Below are 14903 nucleotides of genomic sequence, written 5' to 3'. Positions count from 1 at the left end.
TCTCCGCTTGGCCTAGAGATACAGCACTTCGGGTAGGTATGAAATGTACTTGTAAGAAGACTAATCATCAGTGGTTTTCTGGAAAGGATATCACTCATACTGTATCAGTGCTGCTGAGAGGAACTTTCCTGCCTGCATCCCTGGAGGTGAGGTGTGTGAACCCTGGAGCTGGAGCTGTGGACTGTGAATGACTGACACATACTGCACATTTTGCTGTGGCGGATATCAAGGGACTATATGCTTCACACATGCTTAGCCATGGTGAGTGTGTCTGAGAAAATGCAAACAGCCAAGCACCATGAAGAGCAGATCCACGAGGAGATTCCATTCCAAAAGAACTCATACATCCAGCAGTTAGAACTAGACTGCATCGGTAGGTACACACGTTTGCACACCGATTGATGTTCCCAAGTGTAAAAGTTTACTGTGGTAACATTTGGAGCTCTGTTGGTGTGCGGACTCGTTTATGCTTACATTGTTACCACTTTTTCCAGCAACCAACCTAGTAGTTTTCCTTTTTTATTTTTTCTCATTTTACAGCCTCTTTTTCTGCTGGAGATGGCAATGACAACATAATAAACAATGCAATGGTTATAAAGCCTGGCCCACAAAACCGAAAGACCCAAGATGCATCATTACAGCACATCTGGGAGATGAACTACCAGGAGGCAGCTATCTACTTGCAGGTATTCACAAGCACTGAACTGTCCGTTTTAGTTGACAAAAAACACTATTATCATCACGAGCTAAAGGCTACTATAGTTGTGGTATTACTCATAACTGTCACGGTCCGTGACATGTTATGTTTTCTTGTGTACCTTTTATTTTGTAGTATTGTTTTGTGCCATCCTGTCTTCCCCTGTAGTTCTGTACCTGCCTTGTCTATAACCTGTGTTGTGATCAGTCTTTGTTTTCCACCTGTGTCCTCTTAGTCCCCCAGCCAATCCCTGTCTTGATTTTGAGTTTTGTTCACCTGTGTCTAGTTATCCCATGTCTATAAATATGCCCTTGTGTTTTCAGTTCTTTGTTGGTTCGTAAATTGTTGTCAGTGTATTCTAGCTCCTTGTGGTTCCTTGTATATTTCCTAGTCCCAGTGTTTTTCCTTGCTCCTAGTTATCCCTAGTTTCCTCGTGTTTCCTGTGTTTTGTTCCTGTACCTGGTTTTTGGTTAATAAACCACCGTGCACTCGACCTGCCTTGTGTCTGCCTCTTCCTCTGCCATTGTCCTGCGCTTGGGTCCTACACACCTCTGACTCTGATCGTGACAGTACGAACCAACCACGATGGACCCAGCGGACAATGCAGAGGTGGACGATTTTTCCAAACTGCTGCTCTCCATGAGTTCCATAATGGAAGACTGCCTTCGTCCGTCCACCAGTGCAGAGAAGAAGATCGAGTCTGTGAAACAGGTTCTCCGCGTGGCCTACTCCAGGCCCGACCTGCCACCCACGAGCCTCTGCTGCCCAGCGCCCACGAGCCTCTGCTGCCCAGAGCCCACGAGCCTCTGCTGCCCAGCGCCTACGAGTCTCTGCTGCCCAGCATCCAGGAGCCCCAGCTGACCAGCCACTTTGAGTGTCCACCGGCAAGCGATACTGAGTCCTCGCTGTCTAGCGACTCCAAGTCTCAGCTGCTGTCCGGTGAGGCCAAGACTCCACTGCTGCCCAGCGTGACTCCGCCCCCAGCCCTGCCTGGTACCTTATCAGCCTTCTGTACCACTATCCGGCCGGACCCCCTGTCGGCTGCCCACGACGACGTCCTGCCGGACCCCCCGTCGGCCGTCCCCGCCGACATCCTGCCGGACCCCCCGTCGGCTGCCCACACCGACGTCCTGCCGGACCCCCCGTCGGCTGCCCACGACGACGTCCTGTCGGACCCCCCGTCGGCCGTCCCCGCCGACGTCCTGCCGGACCCCCCGTCGGCTGCCCACGCCGACGTCCTGCCGGACCCCCCGTCGGCTGCCCACGCCAACGTCCTGCCGGACCCCCCGTCGGCTGGCCCCGCCGACGTCCTGCCGGACCCCCCGTCGGCTGCCCACGCCAACGTCCTGCCGGACCCCCCGTCGGCTGGCCCCGCCGACGTCCTGCCGGACCCCCCGTCGGCTGCCCACGCCAACGTCCTGCCGGACCCCCCGTCGGCCGTCCCCGCCGACGTCCTGCCGGACCCCCCGTCGGCCGTCCCCGCCGACATCCTGCCGGACCCCCCGTCGGCTGGCCCCGCCGACGTGCCACCTGACCCCCGCTCCTCGCTTCTAGTGACTGTGTCTCCTTGTCCCCAGGTTCCCCTGTCTCCATGCCCTTCTACTCCAGTTTCCCAGCGTAGCTCCCTTTCTCCGTCTGCCAGCCCCTTTGTCCCCCATGTCTCAGGCCCTCAGTTTCCCCAGGCTATGTCCAGTCCCCAGCCCCCTCTGTTCCACTCTGTCCCACCTACCAGCCCGTTAGTCCTTCTCCCTGTCTGTCTGTCCGCCTGTCTGTCTGTATGCTTGTCTGCTAGTGTGAATGCCTGTCTGTTTGTCCGTCTTTCGACCCCCCAGTCCTCCTGTCGCCCTTCTGACCCCTTTACCCGCCTATTGTGTCAAACATCATGTCTGTCTGCCTGCCTGATTGTCTGTCAGTTGATCTGTCTGTCCCTCGGTTTGTCTCACCTGTTGTCTGTGTGCTTGTCTGTGTGTTTGCCCGCCTGCCTGTCTGTGTGATTCCTTGTGTAGTTGTTTCTGTGTTTTGACCGTTTTTTTGCCCTGCCCAGTCCATGCCAGTCGGTGTTTAGTCCTGTGCCCCAGTTTATTTTTCTAGCCCCTGGTCCCATGGCCCAGTGCCCCTCCTTCCAGACCCCCACCACCCACCCTGCTCGATGTTTAGGGATGTTTAGGGATGTCTGGAAGCCATCCCTTGAGGGGGAGGCACTGTCACGGTCCGTGACATGTTATGTTTTCTTGTGTACCTTTTATTTTGTAGTATTGTTTTGTGCCATCCTGTCTTCCCCTGTAGTTCTGTACCTGCCTTGTCTATAACCTGTGTTGTGATCAGTCTTTGTTTTCCACCTGTGTCCTCTTAGTCCCCCAGCCAATCCCTGTCTTGATTTTGAGTTTTGTTCACCTGTGTCTAGTTATCCCATGTCTATAAATATGCCCTTGTGTTTTCAGTTCTTTGTTGGTTCGTAAATTGTTGTCAGTGTATTCTAGCTCCTTGTGGTTCCTTGTATATTTCCTAGTCCCAGTGTTTTTCCTTGCTCCTAGTTATCCCTAGTTTCCTCGTGTTTCCTGTGTTTTGTTCCTGTACCTGGTTTTTGGTTAATAAACCACCGTGCACTCGACCTGCCTTGTGTCTGCCTCTTCCTCTGCCATTGTCCTGCGCTTGGGTCCTACACACCTCTGACTCTGATCGTGACAATAACTAGTGGTAGCCTTTAGCTCATGTGATGATAATGGTAAAGATATGATGATGATGATGACGATGATAGTGGCTTTTATTATATTATCCTCGGAACGTTTTACCTTTTAAATATCCCCACTTCTGTTCAGACAAAATGTTGCTTCTGCCTGGTTCGTACACAGGAAGGGGAAAACAACGATAAATTCTTCACCCACCCTCTCAACAAGGAGGCACTGGCTGCGTACCTGTTGGCCAACAACCACCTGTTCTACATGATGGAGCTGATGACAGGCTTGTTGCTGCTGATGCTGACACTGTTCGAGCATCCTGCCGTGTTTAAACTGAGCATCTGTGTAAGTGGACACACACACACACACACGCGCGCCTAAGTCTAGTATTTCACACACCGATGGACAGTGGTGGAAAGTAACTAAGTACATGTACTCAACTCAAGTACTGTACTTAAGTACAATTCTGAGGTACTTTTACTTTACTGGAGTATAGTATCCAAATTGCAATACTTTCAATATTACAATATTGAAGACTTAGTTACGTTGTAAATTTTGATTATTAAAAAACATACATTAACCACTTCAGTCCTATTTTAACTTTGACAATCTACAAGCTTGTAGATCTGCTATTTTCAAAAGTTGTTTTATACATTGTATACTTTCTACTTATTCTAAGTGCATTTGGATACCAATACTTTAGCAATACTTTGGAATTCTGGATCTTTACTTGTAACAGAGTATTTCTACATTGCAGTATCGATGGATAAATACAGGGTAATGGTATGCCATGCTTCTTGTAGATCCATGCCACTGTGGAGCTGTTGACTTTGGTCATGGTGGCATTTGAACTGTGCATGAAAGTACGTTGGCTGGGTATCCGCACCTTCATGCGACACAAGAGGTCCATATTGAAGGTAACTTGATGATATCGGATTATATGATTCAATATTTAACATTACAATTCTTTGGTTTTGGTTTGGCTCAGCATTGTAGCAGGCAGCAACAAAAACAAAATACATCATTAACCACTTGAACCCCACCATCCATATTCTGGGGGAACATTCACCAAAAATAACCGTTCATGCAACACGTTGTGAGCTTGTAGATTGGCTATTTTTGGCAAATAGATTTTGTGCAGATCGAAAGAAGTGGTCGAACAGAGCCAACTTAAGTCCAGTTTACTACTGTAACTCCAGAGGGTATAAGTGGTTAAGAATTACAATAGTAGTAAATAGGCGGTGTGTGTGTGTGTGTGTGTGTGTGTGTGTGTGTGTGTGTGTGTGTGTGTGTGTGTGTGTGTGTGTGTGTGTGTGTGTGTGTGTGTGTGTGTGTGTGTGTGTGTGTGTGTGTGTGTGTGCGTGTGCGTGTGCGTGTGCATGCGTGATGAAAACCATATCTATAACACATAATAAACATATGAATAATGCATTACAATCTACTTATAAGTTAAAACACTGTATAACTATAGTTATAAGCACTCATAAATACTCTTAAAGCAACCGTAGGTCTAAAACAATGAAGTAGTGGAAGCATAATGTCCATCAAAAGTCAGTCTATTAAATAAGAAACTAAAGGGTTGATATTTCTTTATAATATATTTATTTACTTTATGGGACCAGACCCTACAGCTTGTTTTGCAAACCGTATTTACTACTACTGCAGAGGCTATGTAAGTATCTTGTATTTTGACATTAGGTCTACTTGCAGTTTTTCACTCTATAGGAGGAAACTGATGACAAACAAATAAAAAAGAGAGAAGTATGACTGAGTATATTCCGGCTCAGTGACTGAGTATATACCGGCTCAGTGACCTTGTGGTTAGAGCGTCAGCCCTGGGACAGGCAGATTGGGGTTGGTCATACCAAAGACTATTAAAAAGAAATGGGACCCAGTGCCTCCCTGCTTGGCACTAACAACATCAAGGGTTGGATTAGGGGTAAATCCCTGGTCCAGGTACTATAGCATAATGTCCAGGGGGTGTACTTCATACATCATGGCTGGGGGATGAAGGCCTACTTGAACAACAAGCTCTACTACATAAACATGAGATAGGCTCCTGCCACATGACTCGGTAACCACTGGTTTCTAAGGCTACTTACTTGACTATGACTAAGCTGTCAATTTTATCATCAACTTCACGTTGAAATTTGTTGCCCAGTAGATCATATAACATGCACAGAAATTGCCAAATTATATGATCATCCAAAGTAAATATTTATTAAATGTAACTAAGTGCAAAGAAATATTAACTTAAAGCTACATTTCGGCAATAATTGGAAACATTAAAAAGTCATTAGATTTAATAGGACAAAATAATGCATACAAAAACACCAAAGTGGACACATTTGAGCTTTTATGTTATTTCTGTTACAGCTGGTAGATCCTGTGGCTTACTTTTGAGTGCTTATACTTATAGTGTTAGTAGCAGATTACAATACAGTTATACTTGACCCTATAAGTTATTTATTATACAATGTTTTTTTTTGTAATGTGTTGTGATTAGGAGGATATTGAGTCCTTTCATCTTTTCTCTCTGTGACATAGACGTGCGTGTTGGTACTGCTGTTCGTGGAGGCTGCTGTGGTTCTGGTCAGACAGAAATATCACATGCGTTTGACCAGAGCTCTCAGACCCATATTTCTGGTGGACTGCACATATTGCGGTGCAGTACGCAGGTACAGTACAGAACACCATCGCTATAGGGCAGACACCTTGCATGTCCAAAACATGTTACTTTCAGGAAATGTAAAAAGGAACTTGTATTCTAATGGATCCAATGTAGTTATTATTTAGTCACAAGCTCTTGTTAATACATTTAATTTGTTTTATGAAACCCATAGACAGACTTTAATCACTTTAAACCTAGCGTCTCTATTTTGTGCATGTCAGTATAGACATATACTAGATAAATTGTCTAATATTTCCATTTTCACTACCGCCATATAACAATGTATAAAACAATGCACTCATTTATGAAAACAAATATTTAATAAAAAATAAAATATGGAGATACACGGTTTCTAGCCAATAGCAACTATATTGAACACCATGTGTATATATTGATAAGTTCACACTCGGGCCCTGTCATCGCTGACAACATGGTTCCTTCCTTTCAGAAACTTGCGTCATGTTTTCCAGTCACTTCCCGTCTTCATTGAAATCCTCTTCATGTTGTTCTCGTTCATGATTATATTTGCAGTCATAGGTAAGTTACATCTACTGCCTGACTTGTACTTTGTTGCATGTTACTACTAAATGGTAAATGGTGCATTTATATATAGCTCCTTTATCCAAGGTGCTTTAGATTGTGCATTACATTCACCCATTCACACATACATTCACACCGATGGCATCGGGAACCATGCAAGGCACCAACCAGCACATCAGGAGCAATTAGGGGTCCAGTGTCTTGCTCAAGGACACTTCGACACTAAGGGCCGATTCATACTCCTATTTTACAGCTGTTTCGGCGCTGTAGTGCCGAAATGATTTTGGCTCGTCAGAAATTTTCTATAGCACTGAAGAGCCGACTTTAGGACAGTACCCGCCCCCCCGAACCTCAAATGACGACACATTGTAGGCTCTACAGCGCCGAACCGACTTTTATTCGGCTCTAAAATAGGAGTATGAATCGGCCCTAACTCTGGGGGAGCCCGGGTTCGAACTGGCAACCTTGCGGTTACCATCCGGCCACTCTCCCCCTGAGCACCGACGCCCCATGCTGAGCCACCGCCGCCCCCATACTACAGTCTGCCATCACTAAATACAGCAAAGATTATAGAGGGCTAGTTGTAAGCTAGCACAAATGGCAATTTTCCCCACCCCTCAGAGTATGACATAAGTGTGCAACTGTTTTATATGGATCAAGTTCAACATTGAGCTTTCAATTTTCATAGTGTACTAGAGGGTAGAAGCCGGGGCAGTCTGCAGAATCAGAATTTCACCGTTTCACTTCGGGCCGCCCAATATGTCCCTGAGCAAGACACTTATACTGTAGCTACTCCGCCCGAGCATATCTGAGCAGCTGGGTGAAGCTAAAACTGGATTAATGATTCCTTTATTAAGCTCTCTATCTTGTTTGATCATAGTCTGTTGTCTCTTTTCAGGATACTGTCTGTTCTCCTCAAACCCTGCTGATCAGGTATGTTTGATATAGAGCCTGGAGGACATTGGTTTGTTTGGGTATGTCTGGTTTCCTGGATAGCCGTTTGTGTCTCACTCTCAGAGTTTATACTGATCTGCGTCTATTTTCCTCCCCACAGTACTTCAACAGTCTGGAGAACAGCATCATCAATCTTTTTGTACTGCTGACCACAGCAAAGTAAGCACAACAGACCAGAACACACCGTTCAGTTCAGAGCCCGTTGCACACATGTAGGCAAGATATATGCATCATGGGGCGTTCAGGTGGAGCAGTGGCAAAGTACCTGCCCACCACCGGCGCAGAGGCTGGGGGTTTAAGTACCTGCCCACCACCGGCGCAGAGGCTGGGGGTTTAAGTACCTGCCCACCACCGGCACAGAAGCTGGGGGTTTAAGTACCTGCCTACCACCGGCGCAGAGGCTGGGGGTTTAAGTACCTGCCCACCACCGGTGCAGAGGCTGGGGGTTTAAGTACCTGCCCACCGCCGGCGCAGAGGCTGGGGGTTTAAGTACCTGCCCACCACCGGTGCAGAGGCTGGGGGTTTAAGTACCTGCCCACCACCGGTGCAGAGGCTGGGGGTTTAAGTATCTGCCCACCACCGGCGCAGAGGCTGGGGGTTTAAGTACCTGACCACCACTGGCGCAGAGGCTGGGGGTTTGAATCCGTCGCAATGCTTTGCCGAGCCAGTATAGCATACAACAGCATACAACACACAAATGTGTGTGGGGAGGAATTAATTAGCATAATGACAAAATTCCTTCCTAATTTTGTAGCTCAGCTAAATGTTTTCCAAACACCACAAGTCTGCATGGCCTCCTTTTTTTTTTTTTTTTTAATCAACCAACTTTCTGTTATGTAACTTGTGTCACTGGTTGAGAACAATCTTCCCTATTTCCTGTAGTTACCCTGACGTGATGATGCCAGCGTATGCCAAGAATCCCTGGTCCTGCATCTTCTTCATTGTTTACCTCTCCACAGAACTGTACTTCATCATGAACTTGGTATACTCAACTTGAGCTCTCTGTATTTTAAATATTCTGTTAGCTGTTAAACATCACTAACACTGCATTATTCTCACTCTCTGTTCCCTCCACAGCTTCTGGCAGTGGTGTATGATACTTTTAACAATCATGAAAAGATGAAGTTTAAATCTCTACTGCTTCACAAACGCACCGCCATCGACAATGCCTTCCGACTGCTAGTTAGCCGACAGGTACAGTAGGCCCACAGTCTTCCTTGTTGGATAAAATGTACATCCGAATTTATACATTTTTTCATAAAACAGTTGCTATGAGGTGCATGCATAACACCATTATGTGTGTGTGTGTGTGTGTGTGTGTGTGTGTGTGTGTGTGTGTGTGTGTGTGTGTGTGTGTGTGTGTGTGTGTGTGTGTGTGTGTGTGTGTGTGTGTGTGTGTGTGTGTGTGTGTGTGTGTGTGTGTGTGTGTGTGTGTGTGTGTGTGTGTGTGTGTGTGTGTGTGTGTGTGTGTGTGTGTGTGTGTGTGTGTGTGTGTGCGCGCGCGTGTGTGTGCGCGTGCATATGCGTGTTGACTCCAGATGCAGAACGGTGTTTCTCTGAAGCACTTTGATGGCCTAATGCGCTTCTACAGGCCGCGAATGTCCGCAAGAGACCGCTTACTCACATTTAAAGCTCTCAACGCAGATGCTGCAATGCTTAGGTACCACCACTACACACAAGCACTTTCCTACTAAGTACTATAGAGACCCCTGGTGGTGCACCACGGTAATGTTCCTGTATCCACTCAGTATATAGGTAGATGTGTATATTCCAGTCCTAACTTGAACCACTTAACCACTTTTTGAGTGGTGCAACCACTCCCTTACGGAGCTATGTGTGTGGGTGGGTGGCTGGCTGGCTGGGTGGGTCCCTGCCTGGCTGGGTATGAGCACGAAAACAGCATGGTTGTTTTTCACCACCTTTGCGCAACCTAACACACACACACAAACACACACACACACGCACATATTAATTGTATATATGATGATTTCGGGTGTGCTAGTACAGTGACAGTACAGTACAGTACAGTACAGTACAGTACAGTACAGTACAGTACAGTACAGTACAGTACAGTACAGTACAGTACAGTACAGTACAGTACAGTACAGTATTTGGGACGCTATAGTATCCTGGGTTCCAGCCTGATTTGCTGCGTTCTATAGATTTGTATTGTCACTTTGCTACTCAGTAGTGACGGAACAATACAAATCCACAGAATGCAGCGAATCATGCTGGAACCCAGGCTAGGACGCTATAGGTTCATTGAATCATGCTGTAACCCAGGCTAGGACGCTATAGGTTCATTGAATCATGCTGGAACCCAGGCTAGGACGCTATAGGTTCATTGAATCATGCTGGAACCCAGGCTAGGACGCTATACGTTCATTGAATCATGCTGGAACCCAGGCTAGGACGCTATAGGTTAATTGAATCATGCTGGAACCCAGGCTAGGACGCTATAGGTTAATTGAATCATGCTGGAACCCAGGCTAGGACGCTATAGGTTCATTGAATCATGCTGGAACCCAGGCTAGGACGCTATACGTTCATTGGGGTGAAACATGTTTCGTCATTTTCAATTTTCAATTCTACTTCTGCTCCTCTGTTACAGCCAAGATGACTTGTATAAGTTCTACGAAATCATTGACCTTAAATGGAAGGTAAGTTAACGTGTTAAGACCTCACTCTGTTTAGATGCACTTTCTATTGCACTTCCTGTATGTCTGTGGTTGTGGATGTCTGCCAACATGGTTCTCTGTGTTTGATGACCAGCTGCAACAAAGTAGAGGACATTGGTATGATGACCTTAAACACCAGACCATCTTCAAAGGTGAGTCTCTCTCTCTGTCTGTCTCTCTCTCTCTCTCTCTCTCTCTCTCAGTCAGTGTTTTCATTGAGAAGCTTTCAAAAATACTTTAAAGAGATGTTTCACTTTCAAACTTTAATATATTTGATATTATTTGTATCAATACGCCCCCCCCCCCCATACAAACCCATTGTAACTTCAAACTCCATTTTAACCAGATGAATCGGTTAAAAAACACTGTCCTTGGTTCCGGTGACTATATTGTCCTTCTAATGTGTGAGGGATGTGCTTTTTCAATTACTTGTTTAATTTATTTATTTTACTTTATTAAAAATATATATATATCCCCCAAAATATAAAAATATATTGAAAAAAACACACACCCCGCACATATTAGAAGGACAATTTCAGTCACCAGAACCAAGGACGGGTGTTTTCGATGAATCCATTATGGTGAAATTTTTGTTTGATGTTAAAATAGGTTTGTATAGGAAGGGGGCACATGTCTGATCAAATTTATATCAAATGTCTAAATGGGTGCTCACCAAACCCTGAGTATTTATTATTTGTGTGGGCGTGCGTGTGTTAATTTTTAACAGGCATCAATCTTCTGGTGGAGTCAAAGGCCTTCGAATACACGATGTGTGAGTGCATTCATTAATTACTTAAAGGTATATTCAGTGATTTCACTTAATTCAAATATCACTTATTTTTTTGTTTTGTTGTGATAATCCTCCCTACTATAGAGTGTGCTGGCCATATAAGGAGTTCCTCCCTGTCACCTGTTAACCCCTGGGGGTCAAAAAACCTTAGGTTTCGTTTTTGACTCTCTATCCTGATTGGACGAAAGGCTGGGTCCCACAGCCAAAAACGAAACCTACGGTTTTTTGAGTGAAATCACTGAATATACCTTTAACTTAACATACAGTACAGTACCTGTTTGTTCTTAGCAACATGGAAAGACATACAGTATTCTATTCATATGCCTGTCCTTATACCTGCAGTCGTAGTGGTGGCTGTTAATGCCTTGTGGATTGTTGTGGAGACATACATGCAAAGTAGTAAGATCCTTCCAATGATGGCTGTTCGATACAGTTTCATTGTCTTCCAAACCAGTGAGTACACCATGTTCTGTCTCAGTCACATACAAAAGCCATAGAAATCAACATGGTAAAGCAGTCATACAAATGCTTGACCTACACCCTAACAGACACCATCTCTGTTCTCGCCGACTCTCCCCAGTTTATGCTGCGGATATGCTTTTGAAAATAACAGGATTGGGGCTGAGGCCTTATTTCAGATCCTGGTGGAATGTGTGAGTACTGGCCTTCCTCTCACGTGTGACATCTTAACAGTACTTAGCAATCCAAGAATGGCTATTATTTAGAAAGACACATGCAGTGCAGATATATTAGAAAAGCAAGTTCATGTTGCGTGTATATTAACTGTTGTGCTTCCTCAACAAAGGTTTGACTTCTCATTGACGGTGTTTGCCACCCTGTGCTTCATTGCTAAAGTCTTTGTCAATATGCACTTCTACTTAAATGCCACAGCAATGCTCAGATCTTTTCGGCTTCTAAGGTGGGTCTCCATTCAATGTAGTGCCTATTCTATCCACACTTTTCCTGGGCTGTGTGTACTCCAGTTCCTGTTGATTTCATTGGATATCATTGGTCATCTGACCAGTTTCATTGGCTTTCATTGGATCAAATCAACAGGAACTGGAGCACACACAGCCCAGGAAAAGTGTGTAAGTTTTTTATGTTTCTTGCATATAGCCTGGTACTGTATTGAAGTATCAATACTGCAATATGCAAATATTCTGTTACAATTAAGTAAAAGTCCGGAATTCCAAATTTGTATCAAAATGTACATAGAAAGTACTCATTTGCACAAAGATCTACAAGCTCACAATTTTAAAATGGCTGAAATGTATATATGCTATAGGATCTAAAGACTTTCCTTTTTAACAAAGTTTTCTTTATAGCTATGCCCTTATCTTATGTTTTAAATGTTTTGTTCCCGTTTCTTAGATGCTTTTTGGTGTGATGTTTCTTCTGTTTTTATTTTATGCATTTTCACATTGTAGCACTTTGAGATTCTCACAAATGTAAAGTGCGTTATAAATAGCCTGAAGTGGTTAATGTATTGTGTTTTGTAATAATAATCAAAAGTAAAGTAAGTGAAGTGATCTGAGTAACGATGGTGCGGCTTCATGCATGTGGTTCTCTCTCTCTCCTCTCCCAGGTTTTTTCAAATAACGCGGAGGTATCGTGACATGTTGGACATCATGTTTGGGCTTCTCCCCAACATGGCAAGTCTGAGCCTGACCTTAGGCATGTTCTATTATGCTTATGCCATTGTTGGGATGGAGTCCTTTGCCACTGTGGTCTACCCCAACTGCTGCAAGTGAGTATCCATCTGCTGTGTATCTACTGTATACAGTTCAAATTGTGGTGGGTGGGTGATGTGTGTCTCTGGGTCTGTCTGTGAGGTTGATGTCAGTGCTCTACAAATGCCCTTAAACGCTTCAGGGCTGGGCAGGATTTATTACCATGAGGGCCATACCGACTTCGATAAAGTGAGGGCACACACACACTGGTGGACATGCCAGACTACTTTAGAATAAGGGCCTAGCTTTCACAACAAAAAATGTATGTTACAAAATGTTTATTTATACCGGTATATATTTTTTTTACGCAGCTGTACTGTACTATATCACGCTGTCGCTGGTGTACTCGGTACAAGGTTACAATGAAAGGATGATGTAGCTGCCACAGGTTCAACAGAATGTCCACACATCATACAGATGTCTTTATCTTGGTTTATTTTTACATGGCCTCTCCAACTCCTCCAGTCACCAAGACACCGTGAAAACTAAAAGAACAAAACATACGTACATTTAGTTGAGTCCATAATCATTATGAAACAGAGCCACAGGTACATTCAGTGATTCAAGTTACAGATTTCTTACATAAAACAATCCACGCCAATGCCGTATCATCAACTTTTAAATGGGCCTATTAATTTGTACAGTATCTTATCTTATTGATATGCACCACCCCATAGGTCACTGATAACACACATTGCAATATGTTATGGACTTTGGACATATACTGTTTCACTGTTGCTTTATAAGCATTAAACATTTGAGTACATACGGATGGAAGGTATGTACTCAAATGGTAAATAATCATTACTATTAATTGGAATCAAGTTAAATTAATTTGTCTCCAAACCATTAACATACAGTATGGCAGCCTTTTAAAATGTGTGTGGGGGGGGGGGGGGGGGTGACAACCAGGAAGAACAAATGATGTACATTACAAGCTCCACCGCGCTGTGGGCTAGTAATAAGTTAACTAGTGATGCGTAGCCTGCAGAGTTAGTTCAGGCAGACATACTCGAGGGGGGTTCATGCCATGCTCAAAGGTGCATACTATACTCAAGGGGTTAACATGCTGCATTACTACGTGGGTGTATTAGTGTCCCACACGTCATTCGCTGATGTGGTAGTCAGCTGATCAATTGGGCGGGCTACTTAAGCTTAACTTAACTTCCTTGCCTTCCTCTGCATATAGAGCACCAAAGTCCTGACGTCACTGTCGGTAGAGGGCGTCAGTCCCCAGGTTCATGTATTTTGTATTTTGGGGATTATAATGCAACTAAAAAAATACATGAACCTGTGTACTGGCGACCACCACCACCACCGGTGGGCACTGTTATTTATGCTCCCCATGGGGGTTTTATTGTATATCTATCTCCCTGCTCTTAATGTTTTATGATGGTGTTTAATCGCGCCGAGCAGGGAGAAAATGCAGCAGAGCCGAACACCAAGTGTAATATCGTATGCACACTTGTATTCTCATTCTATAATAAACATTGGTTAAATCTATCCGTGAGTTGTCTGACTGAATTATTGTTATTTTATGAAATTATATATTGAAAGTTGAAAGTGGTTAACACCAGTCGTTGCTGTACCCCAAAACACATTTGTTTTGTTGATTGATTTCTACTAACTGTGGCTCTGCTTATCCAATCAACTCCTCAGCACCAGTTGGGTGACAGAATACTACAGACAAACCAACATCACCGTAGGCAACAGGACAGAACTGAAGGAGGGAGGCTACTATTTTCTCAATAACTTCGACAACGTTCTCAGAAGCTTTGGTAAACACACTACTTGCTGCTATTCTGTTTCTCTAGTATACACGTGCCATCTGGTTGGTGCTTTTAACCACTTGAACCCCAGCATCTCTATTCTGTGGGGAACATTCACCCCACATTAGTAGATCTAGAAACGCACAATGCCTCGATGCGCTTAAGCTTGTAGAATGGCTATGTTTGGCGAATAATTTGGTACCAACTAAGTACACTAAGAATAGAGGGTTTAGACTAAGTGATTACAGTTTTTCACGATTGTTAACAAACGTTTTTCACAACAATAACACACAAATATGCAGCCAAAATATTTATTTGTTTTTTACATTACTGTAAACCGGCCTGCTCAAACTGCTCAAAAGGGCCCCTCCCCCCTTCCCAAAAAATACTGTAACT

The 14903-nt window shown here is 44.4% G+C and overlaps 1 protein-coding gene across 1 annotated transcript in view; it reads left to right on the top strand.

Moving 5' to 3' along the window:
- The window catches only part of LOC310875352 (two pore channel protein 1-like), an 18993-nt gene continuing 4090 nt past the window's right edge, over nt 1–14903 (top strand). The window contains exons 1-19 of the mRNA XM_083788557.1: nt 1–373; nt 541–686; nt 3550–3720; nt 4179–4292; nt 5923–6053; nt 6495–6583; nt 7485–7519; nt 7641–7699; nt 8423–8522; nt 8618–8734; nt 9079–9200; nt 10152–10200; nt 10313–10370; nt 10946–10990; nt 11351–11461; nt 11589–11661; nt 11814–11927; nt 12594–12755; nt 14398–14516. Coding sequence (XP_083644683.1) covers nt 238–373; nt 541–686; nt 3550–3720; nt 4179–4292; nt 5923–6053; nt 6495–6583; nt 7485–7519; nt 7641–7699; nt 8423–8522; nt 8618–8734; nt 9079–9200; nt 10152–10200; nt 10313–10370; nt 10946–10990; nt 11351–11461; nt 11589–11661; nt 11814–11927; nt 12594–12755; nt 14398–14516 — 1951 coding nt within the window. The 5' untranslated portion in view covers nt 1–237. The remainder of the gene's footprint in view (nt 374–540; nt 687–3549; nt 3721–4178; nt 4293–5922; nt 6054–6494; nt 6584–7484; nt 7520–7640; nt 7700–8422; nt 8523–8617; nt 8735–9078; nt 9201–10151; nt 10201–10312; nt 10371–10945; nt 10991–11350; nt 11462–11588; nt 11662–11813; nt 11928–12593; nt 12756–14397; nt 14517–14903) is intronic.

The sequence above is a fragment of the Protomyctophum parallelum genome (assembly GCF_964188405.1).
Source record: "Protomyctophum parallelum genome assembly, chromosome: 1".
NCBI lineage: Eukaryota > Metazoa > Chordata > Actinopteri > Myctophiformes > Myctophidae > Protomyctophum > Protomyctophum parallelum.
Note: the sequence above shows the minus strand (reverse complement) of the source record. Positions and strands in the feature narration are given on the sequence as shown.